Raw genomic sequence first — 24,681 nt, 5'->3', positions numbered from 1 at the left:
AGGGGGCCTGCCCTGCTGGCTGCAATGAGAGCTATTGAGAGCAGTGGCTGCTGGTGAAAATTACAGTTTAAGGCCATAATTGGGTGGGAGTTCGGCACCGAAATACCATTGTGGATCTGGGCTGGAATCGCTAACCTGCTCAAGGTTGTACAGGGAGTCAGTAGCAGAAGAGGGAATGGAACCCAGGAGTCCTGCTCCCAGTCCGCCTGCTCTAACCACTAGACCCTGTTCTCTTCCACTGCTAGGAACAGAACCCAGGAGTCCTGCTCCCAGTTCGCCTGCTCTAACCACTAGACCCTGTTCTCTCCCACTTAACAGTTCTGATTCCCAGTCTTGCTCTAAATAATGGATCTTCTCTTTCCCCAGACCTTGGAATAGGGTCCAGTGGTTAGAGCGTGACTGGGAGTCAGGACCAGCCCTTTGCTGTGACCAGACTGGTGAATAGGTCAGGAACACGAGCAGCAGCAAAGACCGTTGTAGGGGGGGTGCGGGTTATAAATGGTAGCGCTTTGTCCTAGAGACAGCAGTAGACATGGATGCATGAGACTGATTCTCATGCACGTGTTTCTGGAAGCTTTGATAAATGGTCTTATAACAATCATGGCTAGTAATTAGTGATAATTGGAGTCTGTCCAGGCGAACCTGGGTAAGTGAAGCCGTTAGTTATATACATTGAAAAGGATCGAAATCACTTCCATCTCTGCTGCCTTTCTGCAGTTGTTCCATGGTGAAGTGTAGTCGCGAGAAAGCGAACGTGCTGTATTGCTGAGAGACGAGCGGGCTGGAGTTTTGGGTCTGTCCGTCTGTCTTCCACCCCAAAAGAGCTAGGGCTGTAGGAATGTGCAGCAAACCATTAAAGGAAAAAATAAAAGGTCACAGCTGTTTTACAGAGCTTTGCCGACTGCCCATGTTGTAAGAGAGAGATTCCACCCTGCCAGTACTCTGGACACTTTTCAGCAGAGCTCATCTACTTCACTCATTATGGGAAAGTGAGGTACAGAGCAGTGTTCTCAGGGCGTCCTGGTAGCAGAGTCAGGAACAGAACCCAGGAGTCCTGAAGCCAAGTCCTGTGTTGTCTCCTTGAATCCGTTTCCCCGCCCAACTTCTCTAATCCCCGACCTGTTAGGTCTCTTGCCAATCTCCATGCAGTAGCCCAGCCAGAGGTTCTGGGCTGAATGCAGGGACTTCTGGGTGAGGAGGGTCTCTGACCTGGTATTCAGGAGTACCATCCAGCCTAGGAGTCTATGCCTGTATTTCACTCTCCGGAGCACCCAAAGAGGCTCACCAGACCGTCGATGGGCCCATAGGGTGAGAAGCCGTGGACTAAGCCAGAAGCCCTGTGTGGGACGCAGCTCCTGATACGTTCTCACTTTGTGTCTTATCAGAATGACCTGCCAAGGCCTTTTAGCCACGTGATGATGTCGTCGTTCCCGAAAGCCGTGAGTTGGGGTCAGCTTTGTGTACCTGGAACAGCATGCCGGAGCCCGGGCCAGCTTTCTGTTGACCTCCCAGGGTTGGCACTTGCGTGGCTGGGAGAGGGAGGTGGTGGGTGCGTTCTACTGTCATTTCTCAAGAGCTGATAAAAACATATGAGCAACAAAGCAGCGGCTTGTGCCCCGGAGTGAGTGGAGAGCTTCAAAGAGAGCTGCTCCGTATAGAGAGGGGCTGTCGATAGATAGGAGAAAGCAAGCGGTCAAGGCCATCGGAGGGTGGGGGGAAATGGATCAGTGCTATAACATCCCATTCCCCTAGCAGCCACCTTCCTGCAGAGATTCAGGCCTGCTCTGTGCCTTTTCTATAGGGGCGTAACTAGGTCGGTCGGGGAGGTGACTTTTTTACCCCATCGTGTTTTTTTCCCGATGGCCAGGAGCCCCGTCCTGGATCCAGGACCCGCTGGCGCTAGGAGCTGTACAAACAGAACGAAAAGATGGTGCCTGTCCCAGGGGGGTTGCAATTGAAGTGTAACACTGCACCCCCAGGTGGGTTGTCAGCCGTGGGGATTGAGATACGGCTGTAGCAGGCACCTCAATAATCTGGCAGGGGCCCAGCCACTGCCAGAGAGGGACCGAGGGACACACCGCGCTGACAAGAGATGAGGATTCAGACGGGGGACACAAGGAATCAATGAGCCGGGCTAGTTCTCTAATAACAGGAGGCCCAGCTGTCAGGCTGAGAGGTCTGTGTCGAGGGTGGAAGATCAGCTGATGGGGATCCCTTAGCTATCTGGCGGTTTATGGGGTCCCTAGAGAAGAACCTCTCTTTTTTTTTTTCTGGAAACCATTTTCAGAAATAAAACGAGTCAGTTTTCAGCAACAATTGTTCAGCATCTGGGGGTTTTTCCCGCTGTTGAAGAGCTGACAACATTGATTGACAATGCAAGTTCCCTGGGGCAAGGTTTGGTTCTGATGTTTTGCATCGAAACGATGTTCGGGTGGAAGCGTCCTGCCCAGCTCTAATCGCCAGGGTCACTTTTGGCCTGTGTGCGGCCTCTGCCCCCTTTTATCTCCAGCCGCCATCACGTGCAGGGGGATCACCTCCAGGAGAGGAAGCCAGAGTGCAGCCAGTGAGTGGAGGGATTATAATCAAATGATCACAGAATCATAGACATGTGGGGCTGGAATGGACCTTGAGGGGTCATCTAGTCCGGCCGCTGTGCAGGACCAAATAAACCCAGACCATCCCTGACAGGGGTTTGTCCAACCTGTTCTTCCAGACCTCCAGAAATGGGGATTCCACAACCTCCCTTGGAAGCCTATTTCGGAGCTTCACTACCCTGAGAGTTAGAAAGTTTTCCCTAACAGCGAACCAAAATCTCCCTGGCTGCAGTCAGGCCCATTTCCTCTTGTCCTACCTTCAGTGGACACGGAGAACAATCGATCGTTGGCCTCTTTGTCACAGCCCTTAACATATTTGCAGATTATTTGCAGTCTTTTTTTCTGGGTATGAACTGAGTGTTCAAAAAAAAACCATGCCCATTTTTTTTTACCCTTTCCTTATTTCAGGTATTCAAACCCTTTTATCGCTTTTGTGGCTCTCTTCTGGACTCTCTCTAGTTTGTTCACAGCTTCCGCAAAGAGTGGTGCCCATCTGAGGCCTTGCTAGCGCTGAGCAGAGCGGGACAGGTACCTCCCCTGGCTTACACACCACACTGCAGCCCGGAACGATATTTGCCTTTTTCGCAACTGCAGCACATTGTTGCTTCATATTCAGGTTGTGATCCACTATCAGCCCTGATCCTGTTCAGCGGTATTGCCACCTCGCCGGTTATTCCCCATCTTGTAGTTGCGCGTCTGGTTTTGTCCTTCCTAAGTGAAATACTTTGCACTTGTCTTTATTACATTGCGTCTTGCTGGAATTCAGACCGATTCTCCAATTTGTCCAGATGGTTTTGCATTCGAATCTTGTCCTCCAAAGTGCTGGGAACCCCTCCCGGCTTGCAGTCATCTGCAAATTCTGTAAGCATCCTCTCCACTCCCTTATCCATGTCATTAATGAAAATATTGAATAGTACCGGACCCAGGACCCCACTGATTAGCTTTAAAGCTGTTCTCCTCCCTTCACCCCCTGTGGAGCTGGATGAGCTGTGTCAGGGCTCTGCTGTCCCCCATGAGATTTATACCAGGCCAGAAAAAAAAAATAAAATAAATGACATTAAAACATTGGCGCTACAATGATTCTTTATGGCAAATTGCCTGTGTCGTCCTGCGCTGGTTTCCTGTTCTGTCCCGCACAGAGGAGAAGCTGCTTGTCTTTATAACCTCCGCTCCTTCCTGGACTTCGGTTCCTGACGTGAACTGTGCCCCTGGTACTCCCGCTGCTCCACCAATGATCCATCTTCTCTCATGCCAGGCCCTTCACCTTCCTGGTCCCTCTTGGCCAGCTCCCCCGTTCTCTGCTGGCAAGTCTCCCCGTAGCACTGACCTCTGTGATGCTCGCAAGGTGTGAACTGAGTGTTCGGAACCGAGCCGGCTCTTCCGAGCAACCCCCCCTCGCCCCCTCCTGGTTAAGGCTGGGTTATGGTAGCAAGAGGTGTGTGTGTGTGTGTGGGGGGGAGCCTCTGCCTTCATTAGGCAGCTAAAGGAGGACTTGAGCCTTCAGGGTGCTCAGCCAGGTGCCCTGATCTTCAAAAAACACAGAACTCCTCCAAAGAGACCAAGGGCGAAGCTGATCATAGAACCATAGAATATCAAGGTTGGAAGGGACCTCAGGAGGTCGTCTAGTCTGACCCCCTGCTCAAAGCAGGACCAAACCCAACTAAATCATCCCAGCCAGGGCTTTGTCAAGCTGGGCCTTATAAACCTCTAAGGAAGGAGATTCCACCACCTCCCTAGGTGACGATGCTCTTCCTTGGTGAGGCGAAGGCACTGTAGGCACTGCCAGCAGGTGGTGCTAGAACACTGATCTCCAGGAAGAAGTGTGGCTGTAGCGCAGCTCGAGGGGAGAATGGCGCTCGCAGGCAATCGGGTGCGTGGGGTGCACTGTACTGCAGCTCCCAGTGTCGCTCCATTGACGGGCTGGGGGCCAGGCCTCTGCCTGAAAGGGACCAAAGTTCGGATCTTGGCCCGTCGCCAGGGCAGTGGGGGAAGCTCTCCTGGCCCTCTACGCCAATGTTCAGAGGTCTCCAGAGTGCTCAGTCTACTGATGGTTTCTCTGTTACTGAAGTGCTGCGCTTCAGCACTGTATTGTGCCCGGTGCTGTACAGACCCTGTGCCAAAGAGCTTCCAGGTTCATCAGCCCAAGGCAGGATTGTTATCCCCATGTACCAGACGCAGAACTGAAAGGTCACACGGGGGAGTCTGTGGTGGAGCTGAACCAACATCTTTGCAATCCCAGTCCAGCGTCTTCACCACCACCTCATCCGTCCTGGCCGCAGCCTTCATTAGGCTGGAACATTTGCAAGGGAAAAATGAAACACCAGGCCAGGCAAAACTGCAGGCGGGTTGCCTCCCTGCTGCAGAGCCAAGGGGCTATTAGAGTGTCTGGGTGAGCCAGGACCCCACTGGGCTGGGTTCAGGATCTTGGAGTCATTGTGGGTAGTTCATCCACTCAATGTGCAGCGGCCGTCAGAAAAAGCGAACAGAAGGTTAGGAACCACTAGGAAAGGGGATAGATAGATAAATAGATCTATCAATCCATGGTACACCCACACCTGGAATCCTGCGTGCAGATCTGGTCGCCCCGTCTCAAAAAGGATCTATTGGAATTGGAAAAGGTACAGAGACGGGCAACAAAAATGATCAAGGTGATGGAACAGCTTCCGTCCGAGGAGAGATTAAAAAGACTGGGACTGTTCAGCTTGGAAAAGTGACGACGAAGGGGGGATAGGATGGAGGTCTATAAAATCACGACTGGTGTGGAGAAAGTAAATAAGGACGTGTTATTTACCCCTTCACATAACACACAAACTGCGGCTCACCCAATGAAGTGAACAGGCAGCAGGTTTAAAACAAACACACCGCGCACGGTCAACCTGGGGAACTCGTTGCCAGGGGATGTTGTGAAGGCCACGACTATAACCAGGTTCAAAAAAGAAACTAGATAAATTCATGGCTATTAACCAAGATGGTCAGGGGTGCAGCCCCATGCTCTGCGCGTCTCTAGCCTCTGTTTGCCAGAAGCTGGGGATGGATCGCTCCATGGTTGCCTGTTCTGGTCATTCCCTCTGGGGCACCTGGCATTGGCCGCTGTTGGAAGACCGGATACTGGGCTAGATGGACCTTGGGTCTGACCTAGTAGGGTTGTTCTTACATTCTAGGCTCCCAGATACTGAACGCCTTGATGGATGGAGCTGGTGTCTGCGACCTAGCTCAGAGCTGCGCTTCCCGGTACCCTGGGGTGATTGTCCCAGGTGCTGAGCACCCCTCCCAGGGGCTGAGCGCCTTCCAGGCATTGGATTGATCCCCACATTAGCAGTGAATGCGACTCCAGCTGCCACGCGCCAGGGCTGTGGTTCTGTTCTTGGTCCAGCCGGGTGTACACCAGCGCTTCCCTTCGAGGGCTCTTAATGGATGCATCTGGGCTGACTGCTGCTTGGGCATAGCCGGGATCGGATTCTTGCTTGACCTGGCAGCCAGGAGCTGTGCTGCCCGGCAGAGGGGTGGCACATCCCAAGGCTCTGTGGCATCAGGTCATGGATCTTGGCACTAGAGGGCACCATTACCACGTCGCTCGCAGCCCGCCGCACGTTCTGCGCAGCGGGTTAGCTGGCGTCCCTTGAACTGATGCCATGAGTTTAGCTGGGTAAACCTCCATTGGCTACAAAGCAAGAGAGATGGAAAAGGGACCTCGCCCTTCCCCCAAGCTGGTTGTTCGATACGGAGGAATAAAAAGCCGCTGGCAAACAGTTAATGGGAAGCGGACACAGAAATCATTTAAGGGCTAGGTTGGTGGCCTCAGGGGGGCGCTGTGCATTGCCATGCAGGGATTTGCTCCCAGCCTGGCCTAGTGGTTATCTCAGAACCGTCCGAGTGCCCGACTCATGCTCTGCAGAACGGCCTGGGCACAGGAAGCTCATTCCTGGCCTGCCTGACGCCCAGGTTGGATCTTGAGCCAGGAGCCCTTGGAGATGAAGTGGCTGGAGGCAGATGTTGCTGGGACGGTGCCTATTGGGGGTCTCGCTTCCCGGCCCTGCCTTCCGGGGCCGTGTCCTCCTCCACCTGGCCTGTTTGGTGCCACCCCACCAGGCCCTTTGGATTCAGTTGCTACGGCTGGTTGACTGACTTTATGGGGAGGAGGCAGCCAGGTTCTTAGCCAGAGGAGTGAACAGTGGAACTCCAGCCGGAGAGAGCCCCTGCTGCGTCCTTCGCCAACTCACTCCCCCCGCAGGCACATCCCCATTGGCGTGTCTCAAGGGGGATCTGGGCACAGGATGGGAGGCAGTATTGCCTAGCGGACAGAACACTGGACTGGGACTCAGGAGACCTGGGTTGTGTTCCTGCTGGGTGGCCTTGGGCAAGTCACTTCCTCTCTCTGTGCCTCAGTTTCCCCATCTGTGAAATGGGGATAATGACACTGCCCTCCTTGGTAAAGCGCGTCGAGCGTTAGGGGTGGAAGCACTACAGAAGAGCTAGGGAGGATTATTATTATTTGACCCTGTCATTCTCCAGCGGTAGCCGCCCAAGGCTCTGCAATAGAATGGACTCAGCCGTTTTTTACCACTATGTTAGCTAGTCCGGCTCTGAGCAGGATCAGCCAGCCCAGAGCCACGTCCCTGATGCTGCTACCACCAAGGGAGAATGAAGGCCCCTAGTTTTCCTAGCCGGCCAAGGCCACAGAGTCTGGAACTTCTCCCCAGTAGTGTCCCATGCAGGTGAGAGCAGAGGCTGCGGGGGCCGGGGGTTGGGGTCCGCGTGTGTCTACAGTGGCTCACGCCATCCCTGCTCTGTGGCTAACCAGGGGGCTTGGCAACGCACTTGATTCCCAAATCTCCCAGCTCTGGCAGTAAGGGGGCTGCTGGGAATAAACACGTCAGTCTCGCCAGGGCTGTCAGTTTATTTATAACCAGTCTCAGGCGTCAGCTTCTCTTCCCCAGAAATCAAGGGGGGGCTTAGCTGTCTCGTCACGAGCAGTCCTGAGACATCGGCGTGTCTCACTGAACTTCCCAGCCAGGGCGAGTGGACCGGGGGCCAAGAGGGAACCTTTGATTCACACTCAGCATGTTCTCTTCGGCGCTGGACCTGTCCCCGGCGCCAGTGGCCTTCCACCAGGCCACTGAGTAACTTGAGTTTTACGGTTCGGTTCATTTCTTCTCTGTCCATCCCACAACGAGCAGCTCCTCCATAGCTCGCGCGTCAGGTCGATGGTCCGTGAGCACTGGCGATGAACGGCTCATGGCTGCAGCACCTTCTACCCGGGATCGCACAGCTCCTTACAGACATTGAGGAATGACTGAACAGGGATTGATGCATTGTTGAGCCTCGTGGCTGGGGGCCTATGGGACTTGCCAGAGTGGCTCAGATCCCCAGGTCCATCAGCTCAGGTTCCTGTCTCTGACTCCTCAGCACCAGGTTCTGACCCCAGATCTGCCACTGGCCTGCTGGGTGACCTTGGGTAAAGTCACCACCTCTGTGGGCCTCAGTTTCCCCTCCGTTCAGGGGGATGATGAGCACAGGCCCTCTGGTTTTAAACCCCCAAACCAAAAGGCTTGGCTCCGATTTAAAGGGGTCGGGCGGGTGGATGCCACTTCCCCCCCCAAGGCACCTCAGCTGGAAGCGTGAGACGCTCGCGGTCTCTGCCTGGCGAGTCCCGGGGCTGCGCCCTGCAGCCACTTCAAATCCAATTTCCATCTCCGCCGCGGTGCCAGGTGCGCTGCCGGCCCGTTGCCCCAGAAACGGGCTCGCCTCGGCGGCTGGCGAACGGCACGTTTCTGAGGGGAACAAGGGGCCCTTCCTGGCCCAGCGAACGGCCCGTTGGAAAGCAGCAGGAGCACAGGTGGCCTTGCTCTGCTGCTAATTAGATGCTGTGGCTGAATGGGGGCTGGGGGAGGGGAGGAAGGGATCTGGGCTCAGGGCTGGAGGAAAGGAGGGATCGGTGTGGGGGGCAGGGCTGGGGGAGGGGAGGAAGGGATCTGGGCTCAGGGCTGGAGGAAAGGAGGGATCGGTGTGGGGGGCAGGGATGGGGGAGGGGAGGAAGGGATCTGGGCTCAGGGCTGGAGGAAAGGAGGGATCGGTGGGGGGCAGGGCTGGGGGAGGGGAGGAAGGGATCTGGGCTCAGGGCTGGAGGAAAGGAGGGATCGGTGGGGGGGCAGGGCTGGGGGAGGGGAGGAAGGGATCTGGGCTCAGGGCTGGAGGAAAGGAGGGATCGGTGTGGGGGGGCAGGGCTGGGGGAGGGGAGGAAGGGAACTGGGCTCAGGGCTGGAGGAAAGGAGGGATCGGTGTGGGGGGCAGGGCTGGGGGAGGGGAGGAAGGGATCTGGGCTCAGGGCTGGAGGAAAGGAGGGATCGGTGGGGGGGGCAGGGCTGGGGCAGGGGAGGAAGGGATCTGGGCTCAGGGCTGGAGGAAAGGAGGGATCGGTGTGGGGGGCAGGGCTGGGGGAGGGGAGGAAGGGATCTGGGCTCAGGGCTGGAGGAAAGGAGGGATCGGTGGGGGGGGCAGGGCTGGGGGAGGGGAGGAAGGGATCTGGGCTCAGGGCTGGAGGAAAGGAGGGATCGGTGGGGGGGCCGGGCGGGGGGGGGGGAGGAAGGGATCTGGGCTCAGGGCTGGAGGAAAGGAGGGATCGGTGGGGGGGCAGGGCTGGGGGAGGGGAGGAAGGGATCTGGGCTCAGGGCTGGAGGAAAGGAGGGATCGGTGGGGGGGCAGGGCTGGGGGAGGGGAGGAAGGGATCTGGGCTCAGGGCTGGAGGAAAGGAGGGATCGGTGTGGGGGGCAGGGCTGGGGGAGGGGAGGAAGGGATCTGGGCTCAGGGCTGGAGGAAAGGAGGGATCGGTGGGGGGGGCAGGGCTGGGGGAGGGGAGGAAGGGATCTGGGCTCAGGGCTGGAGGAAAGGAGGGATCGGTGTGGGGGGCAGGGCTGGGGGAGGGGAGGAAGGGATCTGGGCTCAGGGCTGGAGGAAAGGAGGGATCGGTGTGGGGGGCAGGGCTGGGGGAGGGGAGGAAGGGATCTGGGATCCATGCTGGGGTGTCCTGAGAAGGTTAATTGTCCACCTGCAGCTCAGCTGATGGCGAGCAACAGCTGAGGGGCCTGATAGGCCTTGCTGCTCTGTAATTAACATGATCAGTGGGCTCCCATCACCCCCTTGCTGCTGGCTTCAGACTGCCCCTCGGCCCTGCGGCTGCAGCCTGCCCGAGGGATACGTGCCCTTGAACCTCCCCCCGGCAGGAGAGCTGAGATTTGGGGTCGGAACTGGTGAGGAACGGTATCTTTTCCCTTGCAGAAGGCGCCTTGCTGGCTGGCCAGGAACCCAAGCGCTGGGGGATGAAGGGACTTGCCCAAGGTCAGACAAAGAATCTGGGGCAGAGGCGGCCGTATGTCCCCTAGGTCCCAGCTCGGTGTGTTAACCACAAGCCAGCGGAGCAGGGCTGGAGACCTCGGTTCAGTTCCTGCTTTGGACAGCCCGGTGAGAGCGAGGGACGGAAACCACTAGGTAAGAGCGAGGCGTGATTAGGAATTGAAACCACGCGTGGCGCCGGGGCCAGTAAATGAACCACCAGGACTGGACTTAGCCCCTGATCTCAGAGCGAGGAGCCTGGCTCCTGGGGGAAGCCCCCCGAGATCTTCCAGGGTCAGGAGCTCGTGTTTCAGGGTGTCTCTGAAGGATGGCACCTCTAGCCCGCACGTGGGACTGGACGTGTTAGCTACCAACCCCTCCACCCCCTTTCTAAGCGCTCTGTAGCCGCGTCTACACACAGGCCGCGGGTGGATGGGGAGCCGCTGAGGCCCCTTACGCCAGTCGGGCGTGTTCACTCCGGCCTGGGGCCCAGCTGCCCTGCATGGGGCACATGGCAAGAGTCTGGGATACCTCCCCCAGGCTGTCTTGGGTTCCTACCCCACACGTGGCATCCTGGGTCATTTCCCACCCAGGAGGCCCCTAGAAGATCAGAGGACAAAGGGCCATCCGCCCTTTCCCCCGATCCCTGCTGGGGCGAGTCCCGTGTCCAGCCAGCTCTGTCCCGGCGGATGAGGCCCGTCGCTCGAAGTCTCCCCTCCCAGGGCTGGCTCTGGGGACCCTGCTTAGCCGAGGAGACATGGCACAAGCCCGGTTGTCCATTCGCAGAACCAGGCCGGCATGTCGCTTGCTTCCTTCCGGGCCCCGGTGCGCCTGGCTCCGAACGCTCTCCGTGCTCCCCGGGCTCCCTCTCCGGCCAGGCTCCCCCCCCGCAAGGAAGCTGCGATGCATCTGAGGCCATTACAGCGGGGGAACAAACACCAGGATGGCGCACGGCCGCTAAGTGGCTGCGCGTCGCCCCGCGGCGCTGATAAGGGGGCTGGGGAGAAGGGTTTTAGCGCCGCGCTCTCGGAAGCGTCGGGCCATAAAACTCAGTGGCTCCTTGTTTGCACAGAGGCTCCACGTCGATCTCCCCGGGGCGGCGGGAAGGGCTGGCTGGGAGCAGCCGAGTGGCCCAGAGCCACCCTTGCCGGCAAGTGTAGGGGAGGCACAAGCCACCCTCTGGCTTTCAGCACCAACAGAGATGCAGCTGGTCCATGGCTGGGCAAGGCTCTCTTCCTGCCCCCTTCGCACCTGAGAGCACGGTGCTGGGATTCAGGTAGAGGGTGGTTGCCTCCTCCTCCAATCCCGGCTGTCCTGTACACCTGGCAGCTGTCCCGGGCGAGCGCCGCCTTCCCAAGAATCTCCATGCACTTTGCACAGTCTCCCAATGCCCCTATCTGCATTGTACAGATGGGGAAACTGAGGCACCCCACGGGGAAGTGACTCGCCTGGGGTTGCACAGCAGGCTAGTGGCAGAGCAGGAGTAACGGAGTGACCTGCAATGGCCTGTTCTGTGCAGGACGAGCTAACGGTCCCTTCTAGCCTGAAACTCTGTTAGGGTGACCAGACAGCAAATGTGAAAAATTGGGACGGGGGGGGGGTAATAGGAGCCTATATAAGAAAAAGACCCCAAAATCGGGACTGTCCCTAAAAATCGGGACATCTGGTCACCCTAAACTCTGTGCAGCTGTGAAAACATCTGTGGCCGCAGCAAAGAGAAATGGGTCTCGGTGGTGACAGAGCCTTGACCGGCGCCGGCTCAGAGAGCAGCGGCCGGGGGAGGTCGGGAGCTCAACCTTGTCAACTTGCTTCGCAGCTGCTGCCCGTGGGGCTGGGATTAGAGATGGGACCTGAGCCCAACCTTGGATTCAGAACCTGGGGCGGTTCAGACCTTCCTGGTCCAGGTCAGAGCTTCCTGCCTGGCCCTCCTCTCCGCAAGGGACTGAACCGAAACCCTCCTCTTGACCAGGGGGCTGCCGAGGCCCAGTGTCGTGCCCAGAGTGGGTGGCAGAGGATGGTGGGGCACGGGGGTGTAGCCAGAGCAGCGCCAGCTGATTCAGGGTGTCCCCTTCCGCCTCTGTTCCTATGGGATTATCAGTGACTCTCCCTGCATGCCGTGGCTAGCTGGGCCAATGTTCTGTGTGGGGCCGGAGAGAAGGAAGGACGGGGATAGAGGGGTGTGTGTGTGTATACACAAGCTGGCTTGTATTCTTCAAGTGCTGTTTGGGCCCCAGGCTGGAAATCAGAGCCTGTGTCGAGTTCCCCAGCCGCAGGTGCTGCAAACCATCCCCCCGCTCAGGGCGATGACCTGGCGAGAGCGAGGGACGTGGTTCTGGGGACGTGGTCAACTTGACATTCAGCCATGTGCTCAGCAGAGCTGTCAATCCCCCTGCTTCAGGGCACGAGCCAGCCGCTCCCCGGCAGGGGTCAGGAAGGGACTTTCCCGGGGCAGGCTACGCCATCCCTGAGCAGTAGGGGAGACAGGCCGGTGAACCCTGTTACGCCCGGTGCCAAGGCTGCCCAGCTCCAGGATAGCACCTCCGCCCTGCCCCCTGTGCCCTCCTTGGGCCCCATCCAGAGAAGCTTTTCCATCCCGCTCGGCGACCTTTGGAAAATTGCTTTTTACAGCCTCTCAGGTAAATGGCGCGGAAGCCGCCTTTGCCCGGTCCCATCACCGCAGCGCCAGCTCGTGTCAACAGCGCTGGCTCCGGAGCCGAGCGCGTGAGCTGGGGCGGCTGAGTGCTCTGCCTCTGGTTAGGCAGCTTCCCCCCCCCCCCCATCGCCCGGCACGCATTAAGACGGCTTGTCTGACATTTGTAAGTCATTCGAGAGGATTAGGCCCGTCTCTGTGTCAACACGGCCCAGGGGCAGGGCCACGGGCCGTGCTATTTACACTGCTGGGGCTCTCAGGAAAGACGCGGCCGGGATGGGATCGAAAAATCAATCCCGCCTCGGTTTTGCAGCCAGCTGTTAGCTTAGCCAAGCGGCAGGACGTTCGCTTTCCCATCGCTGGGGGCCGGCCTGTCCCCTCGCCACCGATCTGGCTAAGCCGGCGCTTTCCTCCCATCCGGAGCAGGGCCGAGCTGCGAACCAACCTTGTGTCCCTCTGCCCGGCCACACTGCTGTCTCGGGGCCGAGTCCGGCAGGCAGGGAGAGGGGCCGGGAGCCGGGTGTCACTCAGATGAGGTCTTAGTGTGGTTTGATTTGGGCAGGTGGCTATGGGCCCCTCATCATCTTTCTGTCTCTCCATCCCCAACTCGTTCGTCAGGTCTCAAGGGCCCTCCAGGCAGGTCAGCCTAGGGTTAGAGCCCTCTGTGGGCGCTGGCCGGGCCCACACAGGTGGGAAGGCAGGAAAGCTGTGTGTCCCCTCGAGCCCTGGACTCGCCCGGCACTGTGACAGCTTGTGACGAAGTGGGACCGTTCTTAATGTTTCCTCTGAATACTGTGTGGGTGCCTCAGTTTCCCCTATGCATTTCTTAAGTCTTTAGGGGGTGAGATTGTTGCAGAGCAAAGGGCCAGTGTCCGGCACTCTGTCTCCTGGCAGCTGATGGCCGGGGCCCTTCCCCTCTGCAAGGGGATGCTAAAGGTGGGGGAGAACAAAGAGGTCAGGCGACCTCCTGGCCCGGGAAAGGAACAAAGCCCAGCGAGGAGGGGCTGGAGGGGTTGTCAGTCTGGAGCTGGCTGGGGACGGGAAGTGAGGTGCAGACGTGGGTGTCTGGATCACGGCCCCCCAAAATGGACCCAGCTGAGGGGTCCTGTTCTGTGTACCTACAAGCTCTGTTTTAGACTGTGTTCCCGTCATCTAATAAACCTCTGTGTTACTGGCTGGCTGAGAGTCACATCTGACTGCGAAGTGGGGGTGCAGGACCCTGTGGCTTCCCCAGGACCCCGCCTGGGCGGACTCGCTGTGGGAAGCGCACGGAGGGGCACATGCTGAATGCTCCAAGGTCAGACCCAGGAAGGTGAAGCCGTGTGAGCTTCTTGCCTTGGAGCCAGTCTGCTCACAGAGAGGAGACTTCAGCAGAGTCCTGCCTGGCTTCGTAGGGGGCAGTTCGAGCATCGCCCGGGGACTCCGTGACACAGCTCACCTGCCCGAGGGGGTTACCGCACGGGTTAGGGTGAGAGGGTTAGCGCTCCCTCTGGGTTAGGCTTTAATGGCCCCGTCTGATTGCCATGGAGTTCAGTGGGAGCTACGGGCACCCGGCGCCTCTCTGGATCTGGCCTGTTGGCTTTGACGGCTCAGGATTGGGGCCCCAGGAGGAGGTGAGGGCACGGGGATGGGCTGATGCTCAGGGCGCGGTACCCAGGTGGTGACACTCTGTCTTTGTTAACCCCACCTGGGTTTGGATCTGCTTCCAAGCACCCAGCCCGGCGGGGCCAGCGGCTGCCTGATTTACCCGTTCCCCGGCGCGCCGTCTCCTTCGCCTCCTTCAGCGCCTGAGTCACCGTCGGCTAATCCCATCAGGGGCTTGTTAAGCAGCGAGCCTGTCCCGCTGTGAAATTACCTCCTTCTGGAAATGTGCCGGCGGCTCCGGAGATGCGGGGGACACAAGCGTGAGCCTCCCTCCGGCGCCCGGGGCAGGGATGGGAAATCTCCCCAGAGCCCCGGGTGGGGCCGGGCGCCAGACGCGCACCTTGCAGATCCCAGCTCAGGGCTGCATGGACCTGGGGCTCTGGTGCCGGCCTGTCTCTCGTATCATGCTGGGATCTGGGAGGGAGCGTGGCCCTGGCGCCGGAGACGTGGGTTCGATCCCAGCTCGGCCCCAGGCTCTGTGTGAATGTTACAGCCCATGTGTTTGCCACGCCGGGCAGATTAGTGTTGGGGGCGGGGGGGGGGACTCCAGGTACTCCCACATGGCTCCATTCCCTCTGCACTCGGGCTCCCCTCTCTGTCCCCCGAGCCGCTGGGGGTGAGACACACGCTTGGCAGCGGGAGCCCCCTCCCAGCCAGCCCGGGGCCCTGGAAGCGAAGCGCACCCCGGGGAGGCCGTCCTGAGTCACGGGGCGAAGGGGGAGGGGCTCGCCCCGGGCTGGCAGCGCTCAGTGGGCGTGCGAAGCCAGCGGGTGGGGGGGGGACGGCGTGAGTGGCTGAACGGTTGCCATCAGTTCGGATTAAGGAGGTCAGGCTGAGACAGGGCCAAGGCCGCCGGAACGTGAGAGCTCCCGTCTCTCTCCGTCACGGAAAGCCCCGGCGGAGTTTGATCTGGGGGAGGAAAGTGCCTGCTTTAATGGAGACGCTGGTGAAGATCACGCCGCGTCAGGAAGCACCGCGGGGAGGGCGGGTGGCGGGAGCCGGATCTCTCCGTTGTCTTCTCGTGTTAGCCTGGGAAGTGGTGGCTTGCTAATCTCTTCCCAGCAGGGGGCGCTGTAGGGGTGGGGTAGGAATGCTGGTTGTAGGGGGACTCCGGGCGACTCCAGCCTCTCCCAGCAGGGGGCGCTATAGGGGTGGGGTAGGAATGCTGGTTGTAGGGGGGCTCCGGGCGACTCCACCCTCTCCCAGCAGGGGGCGCTGTTGGGGTGGGGTAGGAATGCTGGTTGTAGGGGGGCTCCGGGTGACTCCAGCCTCTCCCAGCAGGGGGCGCTGTTGGGGTGAGGTAGGAATGCTGGTTGTAGGGGGGCTCCGGGCGACTCCAGCCTCTCCCAGCAGGGGGCGCTGTTGGGGTGGGGTAGGAATGCTGGTTGTAGGGGGGCTCCGGGCGACTCCAGCCTCTCCCAGCAGGGGGCGCTGTTGGGGTGGGGTAGGAATGCTGGTTGTAGGGGGGCTCCGGGCAACTCCAGCCTCTCCCAGCAGGGGGCGCTGTAGGGGTGGGGCAGGCTGGGGGGTCTCCCCAAGGTGCAGTCGCTGGGGCTCATCACATGCCGTGAACAAATAGGGCTAATTGCAAAGCCCCATGCTGGGGCGTGGGGGGTGGGGGGGGCACTGCAGTCGGGGAACACAATCCTTTTCCGCTGCCTTTGCGTCTCTCTCTCATTCGCTCTCCTGATGGTCCCGTCCGCAGTTATCAGCACGACACAGACCGTTGGCTGGCGCTGCCCCGCCGGCGTGTACATGTCCGGAGTGGCATTAGGGGGCCCAAGAGACCCCCCTTACCAAGGGGTGGCTGAGGCTCGGAGGGCCGCGTGGGTGCTGCGAGCATCGGCAGTGTCACTGGGGACAATGATTTGAACCTGCCGTTCAGGGGCAGCTGTTTAATGAGGCCATAAAGCCTAATGGACTGGCTGTTAACGAAAGGCTGCTAATAGCTTCATTTCACGGGTTCTGGATCCGGGGAAGCCCTTACAAGGCTGAGCAGCTCCCCGCCAGCACTCCCCTTCCAGAGCGCTGTGCGTCCCACAGCGCCGCATGGCCTCGCCCGCTGCTGGAATGCAGCTGCTGCTGGGGTGGAGCAGAGTGGCTTTTTTTAACAGCCGGGCAGCAGCCCGCTTAGGACAGGAAGTGACGGGTGTCATAAGCAGCTGACTGCAGGAGGACAGCGAGGGATCCTGGGTCATTGCTGACGCGGAGGGAAGAGCGCCACCCGCTGAAGCACCATCTTCCTGCAGTCGGGGAGGGGACGGTGCCCTAGGTCCAGGGCTGGGGTCCTGGATGGAGCAGCTTGTGCCGCGGCCTCTGGCCCGCGGCCTTTCTCTTCCACCGCGGCCTCCCTCTGGTAGCCAGGAGCTCCCTCCATCCCAGCTCCTCGGTGCAGCCCCTCAGTGGGAGAGATTTGGGGTCGGGAAGGTCCCACCTCCTGGTGCTCGGCGGTGTGCCTGGGGGGGGGGGGCCGCCCTGCTGGCTGAGCCCCGTCTCTTGCCACCCGGTGTCCCAGGGTTGTGGTGACGCTTCACAGGCGTAGGTTGGAATGGGGACCCTCCCTTGTCCCCTGCCTCCAGATTCACATGGCAGTGGGGGCAGTAGCCCAGCCCACTTACTCCCTGTCCCGGACCGGGGCATGGGTGGTCAGGCCTAGTGGTCGGAGCAGTGGTGGTCAGAGGCCAGGAACATGCCAAAGGTCAGAGCAGGAGTCAGGCTGGGCTGAAGCAAGGCTGGGAACCAGGCGGGCCCAGGAACAATCAGCCGGCCCAGGCTCTGCCACAGGCCCTGATTCCTGGCATCCCTGGACGTTTCACACTGGTGCAGAGGGGCTGGTGGGACCCTGCCATCGCTGGCTCTGGAGAAGCTGCTGCAGGGAACGGCCCTGTTGGAGACAAGTGACCTCGCTGGTCTTTCCCAGCCGCGGATTCTTCTTGCTCAATTCTTAATCAAGCCAAACTTCTATGGGAGTCACTGGCACAGCAAGATTCACCTAATGTGTATGGCCTGGAGATTCCCCAGGGGTTTGCTTCAGGGTCTGACGGCTCCTCTGGACGTTTGTTGGGACTGTGCCTTGAGCAGGTCTCCAAAGCCGGGCCCAAGGTTGGTCGGAAAATGTTCATCTCCGCAGTTTTGCCCTGGAAAACGCTCGTTTGATTAAACTGGATTTTCTGGTTTGTTTTGCGGCATCGCGTCGGTTCTGATGTCAGTTCATGGGGGTGTAAGTTTAGAGAATGTCAGAAGGTTTGTGGAATGAGAAAAGTTCGGCCTTTTCATTTTGAAACGTATTTGCCGCGCGGGCGCCCCTAGGAGTCGAAATCCGAACGAAACATTTCAATTGCCCGGAAACAAGCTTGGCTTCGGTTTGGAATTTTGTTTCATGAAAAGTGCGGGAATTTTGGCTTTTTTTGGCCCAATACCAGGCGAACCCCCCCCTCTCCCAGGTCATCAAATCTTTCCCAGGATGTCAAATCTTTTCTGACCAGCTCCCATCATGAGAACAGGGATCGGATCCACCGCAGGTGTAAGCGAGAGTGGATCCATTGACTGTTTTGTAGCTTCCACCCCATTGGAAACCAGATTCACTTGGGAACCCAGTGATCGGGGAGCGCGTGATGGGGAAGGCATCAGGCACCCTCAGGAGGCCAAGTGTCTTTCTGGGCCAGTAGGTTTTGGGTGTCTGAGAATGGCAGGTCTGAGCTTCCTCCTTGATGTTCCAAATACTTCTCCCTGTTTCATTCACCCCATCCTGGCTGTTCTGCAGGACAGATTTCCAAGCACTCGGCCCCCGGCTCCCCCGACTGGAGCTCGAATTACGCCAAGGCTCGTCTCCCACTGGAATAAGGGATCAGGTTTTGTGAAAGAGGCCGGCCCGGTTCTTTTCCAGCTACGTTTTTGTTTCCTTCTAAATGTTTCCAGCTACGTTTTTGTTTCCTTCTAAATGTTCTGATTTCCCCCACCTCCCCAGTAAAACCGGCACAGACTGAAATTTTTTTACCAAATATCTTTGACCCAAAACCGAGTCACCCTCCCGCAGTGGCTGCCTTTTCGTGCCAAACTGAACAATGTTCTCCGGCGATTTCAAGGAGAAAGAAAAGGCCGCTTTCCCAAAGCTCTGCAGTAACCGATGGGTGTTTTCTGAGCAGCCCCCGTGCGGTCCCCAACGTGCTGAGCGATTTAAAGCATCCTTAGGAACCGAGTGCTTCGGAAAATAGGGTCCTCCGCTGTGGTGCGGTGAACCCTTCAAAATGCTGCTCCACCTGCCTGGGGGTGTGACCCCCACCCTGACTCTGATGCAGTGATAAGATAAACCCCCCCGGGGAAGACGGTTCTCTGCGGCTGACGGACATCAATAGCAATCAGTTTAATCTGTGTAAAAAATACCCTTGTCCCGGAACCTCCTTAACCGATCAATTTGGGGCCAGGCGCGTGTTTAAACAAGATAAGGGAGTGAATTAGCCAGACCCCCCTGCCGCTGTGTACACTGCAGCCCAAATTCAGTTTAAACAGATGCCGCTTCATAGGGCACAAACCTTTTTATTGGTCTCGCAAGGTGCATTAGCCCTTCCGCTGGGCGTGGGGGGATGGTAGCAGGGGACATGCGCCAGGAAATGGATTTATGTCTCTGTCGCACACCGAGCTGCTCTGCCTGCTTGGGATGGAAATTGCCGGGGTAACATCTTATGGCTCTCACTGAACCCGCGCTGGCAGTGATGCCTGGTGGTTAGGGCACTTGCCTATGGCTTGAGAGGCCGGGCTTCAATTCCCAGCTCCACCGCGAACTTCATGTGTGACCGGAGGCAAGTGGCTTAGCCTTTCTGTGCCTCAGTTTCCCCTCGGTCTCCTGTCCCTTGCGGGGTTCTGAGGCTAGATGCATTAAAGATTGTGAGGGGCTCGGATGCTGTGGTGTTGGTCAGATGCACTGGATTTCAGGCTTTAGTGGGGGTTTTTTAATAGGTAGCCATTGAAAGTGACCCACTGGCAGCTCGGTATAAGCCAGTGCACCAGCCTGTCCTGTCCAGAGACCTTGGTTGTTTTGAGTCCTGGGAGGCCAGAGGAGTTTTGACAGTCCCGCCCTGCCACTCCCCGGTTTGGCATTGCTGGTGGCTTTCCAGGCTGGCTCGGCCTGAGACGTCAGGGCTGGGGGGCTGGGGGTGGGGGGGTGTCAGGACTTAGATGTGTTGCTAGAGCTCCAGGGCTGCCCGGGGGCGGGGGCAAGTGGGGCAATTTGCCCCGGGCCCCACAGGGGCCCCCACAAGAATACAGTATTCTGTAGTATTGCAATTTTTTAATGGAAGGGCCCCCGAAATTGCTTTGCCCCAGGTCCTCTGAATCCCCTGGGCAGCCCTGTAGAGCTCTGTGAGTGTGTGATGGGGAGTGAGCGGAGCTAGAGGAGCAGGGGGCCTGCCCGGAGTGGGACGGAGGTGCAGTGTGGGGCTCAGGGCTCGGTGGGGGGGGCTGCAGGGCAGGACGGAGGTGCAGTGTGGGGCTCAGGGCGGAGGGGGGGAGGGGCTGCAGGGCAGGACGGAGGTGCAGTGTGGGGCTCAGGGCTCGGAGGGGGGGCTGCAGGGCAGGACGGAGGTGCAGTGTGGGGCTCAGGGCGGAGGGGGTGTGGGGCTCAGGGCTCGGTGGGGGGGGCTGCAGGGCAGGACGGAGGTGCAGTGTGGGGCTCAGGGCGGAGGGGGGAGGGGCTGCAGGGCAGGACGGAGGTGCAGTGTGGGGCTCAGAGCTCGGTGGGGGGGGCTGCAGGGCAGGACGGAGGTGCAGTGTGGGGCTCAGAGCTCGGTGGGGGGGCTGCAGGGCAGGACGGAGGTGCAGTGTGGGGCTCAGGGCGGAGGGGGGGCGGGGCTGCAGGGCAGGACGGAGGTGCAGTGTGGGGCTCAGAGGTCGGTGGGGGGGCTGCAGGGCAGGACGGAGGTGCAGTGTGGGGCTCAGGAGGGGGGGCTGCAGGGCAGGACGGAGGTGCAGTGTGGGGCTCAGGAGGGGGGGCTGCAGGGCAGGACGGAGGTGCAGTGTGGGGCTCAGGAGGGGGGGCTGCAGGGCAGGACGGAGGTGCAGTGTGGGGCTCAGTTCAGGGGGGATTGCAGGGCAGGACGGAGGTGCAGTGTGGGGCTCAGGGCGGAGGGGGGGAGGGGCTGCAGGGCAGGACGGAGGTGCAGTGTGGGGCTCAGGGCGGAGGGGGGGAGGGGCTGCAGGGCAGGACGGAGGTGCAGTCTGGGGCTCAGTTCAGGGGGGATTGCAGGGCAGGACGGAGGTGCAGTGTGGGGCTCAGGGCTCGGTGGGGGGGGCTGCAGGGCAGGACGGAGGTGCAGTGTGCGGGTCAGGGTGGGAGGGGAGAGGGAGCAGAGACAGAAGAGCAGGAGGGTTGCCTGGAGTGGGACGGAGGTGCAGTGTGGGGCTCAGGGCAGGGGGGGGCTGCAGGGCAGGACGGAGGTCGCAGTGTGGGGCTCAGGCCTGGCAGAGCGGGGGGAAGGGCGAAGCAGGGGCGTCAGCAGAGCTGTGATGCCGTTTGCAGAGCACACCCTGCACTGCCTGCCTCCCCCCGCCGCTCCGTTACCAGCCTTTCACTTTCAATGTCCCCCCCGACTATTCCCAACCGCTCCGATCGGGAAGTGAAAGGAGAGAGGCCAGCCAAGGCAATGACCTCGTGAGGCACCACAGCGACATTTCCAGATCGAAATCTTAATTTAATTTTATTTTTTTAGCTCAAATTTCTTGGGTTTTCCATTTTTCACTCCAGCGTCAAAATTTGCTGGCGAGAATTTTGAAGGAATGTGTTTGTTTGATGAAAAAGCTTGTCGGTCAACTTCCCCCCCCCAACCAGCTCTCCCTGTGACCTCGGGCAAGTAATGCCTGCTTGCTTTGTGCCTCAGTTTCCCCATCAGTCCAATGGGGTCAGCGGTAGTGAGCTTCCTTTCTAAAGAGCGTTGAGATCTATGGCTGAAAAGCCCAGTGGACGAGCGAAGGGCCTCGGTACATGGCAGCTGCAGTAGCGCCGTAGGGTAGATGCTTCCTACATCTATGGAAGGTTTTTCCATTATAAGAACATGAGAACGGCCACACTGGGTCAGGCCCAAGGTCCATCTGGCCCAGTGTCCTGTCTTCTGACATTGGCCAATGCCAGGTGCCGCAGAGGGAATGAACAGAACAGGCAACCATGGAGTGATCCATCCCCTGTCACTCATGCCCAGCTTCTGGCAAACAGAGGTTAGGGACACTGTCCCTGCCCGCCCTGGCTAATAGCCATTGATGGACCTGTCCTCCAGGAACTGATCTAGTTCTTTTCTGAACCCTGTTATGGCCTTGGCCTTCACAACATCCGTGCAATTAATTCACCTCTCCGAGAGGCGGTAGCTGGTTGACGGAAGAATTATTCCATCAACCCGGCTGCATCTAACCCTTGCGCTCAGGGCGGGGATTTGGTCACAGCCCGGTGCGACGTGGCTAGGTCGATCGAATTTTTAAGTGTAGACCAGGCTTACGTATCACAGCATGAATCTGCCCCCGTCCTGTCGGTGCTGCCTCACAGCTCCTGCTTCACTCGGACTCACGCTCCCCTCCCCTGGGGCGCGTTTTCTTCTTCCTATTGATTGAGCTGCTGCCTCAGATTAGTACTTAACGACTTAGCAGAAGGGGAGAAAAGATCATTGATTTGTTCTGGCCGCGGAAATAACTTTGCCTCGTTTCTCGGCGCGCCTCTGGAAGGTCCCTGGGTGAAAAGTGGGGGCTCGGGTGGGCCCGGGGAGCCTTCAGCGCTAGTCCCCCAGCTCAGGTGCGCTCTGGGGCGATTGGTGGGCTCCGGGTGCAATGACCTGGGTAGGGAATAGTGTCTGTCTGGGGTGCAGGGAGCCCGATGGCGGAACGGACCGAGGACTCCCGGGTGGCACGTAGCAGCGCTTGCTGTTTCTTACCTTGTTTCTGGTTAGAGCGGCTCATTTCCAGGGTTGGGGTGTCAGGGCCTGCTTTGGTTGGGGCCTGGATCCTTAGGAGGCTGCAGGTTCGGAGGGAGGGGCCCTGGCAGAGCTGGGGAGGTGGGAGTCGGGATAGGGGGCAGAGCTGGGAGTCGGGATAGAGGGGTCCTGGCAGAGCTGGGGGGCTGGCAGAGCTGGGGGGGGGGTGGGAGTCGGGATAGGGGGGCCCTGGCAGAGCTGGGGGGGCTGGGAGTCGGGATAGGGGGGCCCTGGCAGAGCTCGGGGGGTGGGAGTCGGGATAGGGGGGCCCTGGCAGAGCTGGGAGTCGGGATAGAGGGGTCCTGGCAGAGTTGGGGGGCTGGCAGAGCTGGGGGGGTGGGAGTCGGGATAGGGGGGCCCTGGCAGAGCTGGGGGGGCTGGGAGGTGGGATAGGGGGGCCCTGGCAGAGCTCGGGGGGTGGGAGTTGGGATAGGGGGCCCTGGCAGAGCTGGGAGTCGGGATAGGGGGGCCCTGGCAGAGCTGGGGGGGGTGGGAGTCGGGATAGGGGGGCCCTGGCAGAGCTGGGGGGCTGGGAGTCGGGATAGGGGGTCCCTGGCAGAGCTCGGGGGGTGGGAGTCGGGATAGGGGGGCCCTGGCAGAGCTGGGAGTCGGGATAGAGGGGCCCTGGCAGGTCCCAGGACAGGAATGGGGGCGGGGAAGGGCGGCTGCAGCTCAGGGTGGGGGTGCATCACCGAATCTGCAGGGGGCGATTGTCAGACTGGGACAGCAGCTGGTCAGGCCTCGGGTGCAGCCGCAGAGCGGAACGACCTGAGACTCTGTGGAAAGAACATGCAGGTCCTGGCATCGCCAATCGCCTCCTCGTTAAAACCCCCCCCGGGTCCCACCCTGCTGTGCGCTGCATCCTGTGCGAGGCCTGGTGTGGGGGGGAGCGTGTGGGGGGGAGCGTGGGGCTTCCTTTGGCTTTCCCGCGTCCTGGCCAGGGTGAATCGTTGGGGGACATTTCCCGGGAGCTGAAAGTGACCCAAAGAAGCAGGTGATTTCACATAAACTCCAAGACTCGGAGCCAGGTCCCTAGGGCGGGAGGCAGGCGGGCGTGCGGAGAGGCAGGGCCCTCGCCAAGGGCACGGGAAGCTGGTCCGTGCCAGCAGATCAATCCCCTGCTTGGCAGGCGGCAGGTGAGGAGCCCGTCGGCTTCTCAGAGCAGCGTGACGCCGTGTGCAGTGATCCGACCGCACACCCGCCTCTCCCTCCTACGTCCGACCCCGGCCTGGCCCCCCTGCCGCTCTCGAGCCAGCGGCCCTGATGGATTGGAAATATTCGAGGTGGCATCCAGTGCCAGACCTTCCTCAAATGGAGAGAGCTCTGCCCGTGGGCCGGGGCTCCCATCCCTGCCTCCGCATGGGGTGGAAAGAGGTGCCCACCCCCCCGCCTCTGGGTTGAGTTCTCTCTCGCTAAGCCAATGGGGGGTGAGGGGGGGTCCAGTGGCGGGAGGTGTTTCCCATGAAGTGCCCTGCAGAGAGGATGTGGGGTGGCCCCCCCAGAAAAGGGAGGGTCCGTCCAGTGCCCGGAGGCCCTGCTGCTCCTGCCGACGCCAGGTCAGCCCAGCTGGGGAGGGACAGACTGTCCTTGGGGTGGGTTTAAAGGGCGTTTTGACTTATGGGCTGGGGGATCCCTGGGGGGCTGTTCCCTTCTCGACCTGTGAACGGCTAATTGCTCGTGGGCGGAGCCAGCTGGTGTCAATCAGCAGAGAAGGAGCCTCGCCCTGTGGGGAGGGGGAGGGGCGCTAGCCGGACACCTGGGTTCAATTCCACTGCAGGGTTCCTGGGTGATTTTGGACAGGTCCCACAGGACCAGATGTTCCAAGGTATTTAGGCACCTAGTGGATTTTCCAGGCACCTAAGGAGGTCAGGCACCAAACTCCCATCGGTCTCAATGGAACGGAGGTAACTGACCTGCTTAGGGAGTTTGGAAAGTCCCACTAGGCACTGGGCCCTTTGGAAATCTGGCCCTTCACCTCTCTGGACGAACAGCCCTGCCCTGCCCTCCACGGGACCTGGAAGAGGAGTACAGTAACGACTGGGAGGTGCTCGAATCCTATGGCAGCTGGGGGCCAGGTCTGCCCCTACGCTAGCTTGCGTGGCACCACTGGCTGTGGGAGACATCATGGGCTAGTGCACTGGGCGTGTTCTAGTCCCATCTCTGCCACTGACCTACTGGGTGACCTTGGTCACGTCGCTTTCCTCTGCTTCTCCTTTCGTCTTGTCTCTTTGTCGGGGGCCAGCACCTGGCCTCAGTGAATAATAATGGACTCAGTGGAGCTCTGTGGATTTGTAGCAGCTGCGGTTCTTCTTCGAGTGATTGCTCCAATGCATTCCAGTTAGGTGTGCGCGCCGCGCGTGCACAGCATCTCGGAACTTTTTTCCCTAGCAACCCCGGCGGGCCGGCTGGGCGCCCCCTAGAGTGGCGCCGCTATGGCGCTAAATATATACCCCAGCCGGCCCGTCCGCTCCTCAGTTCCTTCTTACCGCCCGTGACGGCCAGTTGGAACTGTGGA

At 59.7% G+C, this 24,681-nt stretch overlaps 1 protein-coding gene across 2 annotated transcripts in view; it reads left to right on the top strand.

Moving 5' to 3' along the window:
* The window catches only part of TMEM101 (transmembrane protein 101), a 61,743-nt gene that overhangs the window by 17,789 nt on the left and 19,273 nt on the right, over positions 1-24,681 (top strand). The window contains exon 5 of one of the 2 annotated variants that reach the window (XM_044999540.1): positions 9,870-10,214. In XM_044999540.1, coding sequence (XP_044855475.1) covers positions 9,870-9,914 — 45 coding nt within the window. In that variant the 3' untranslated portion in view covers positions 9,915-10,214. Of the gene's footprint in view, positions 1-9,869; positions 10,215-24,681 lie in introns of those variants that run through there. The other variant, XR_006575335.1, reaches the window with a different exon arrangement.

The sequence above is a fragment of the Mauremys mutica genome, chromosome 25, assembly GCF_020497125.1.
Source record: "Mauremys mutica isolate MM-2020 ecotype Southern chromosome 25, ASM2049712v1, whole genome shotgun sequence".
NCBI lineage: Eukaryota > Metazoa > Chordata > Testudines > Geoemydidae > Mauremys > Mauremys mutica.
This window is presented reverse-complemented; position numbering and strand designations above follow the sequence as displayed.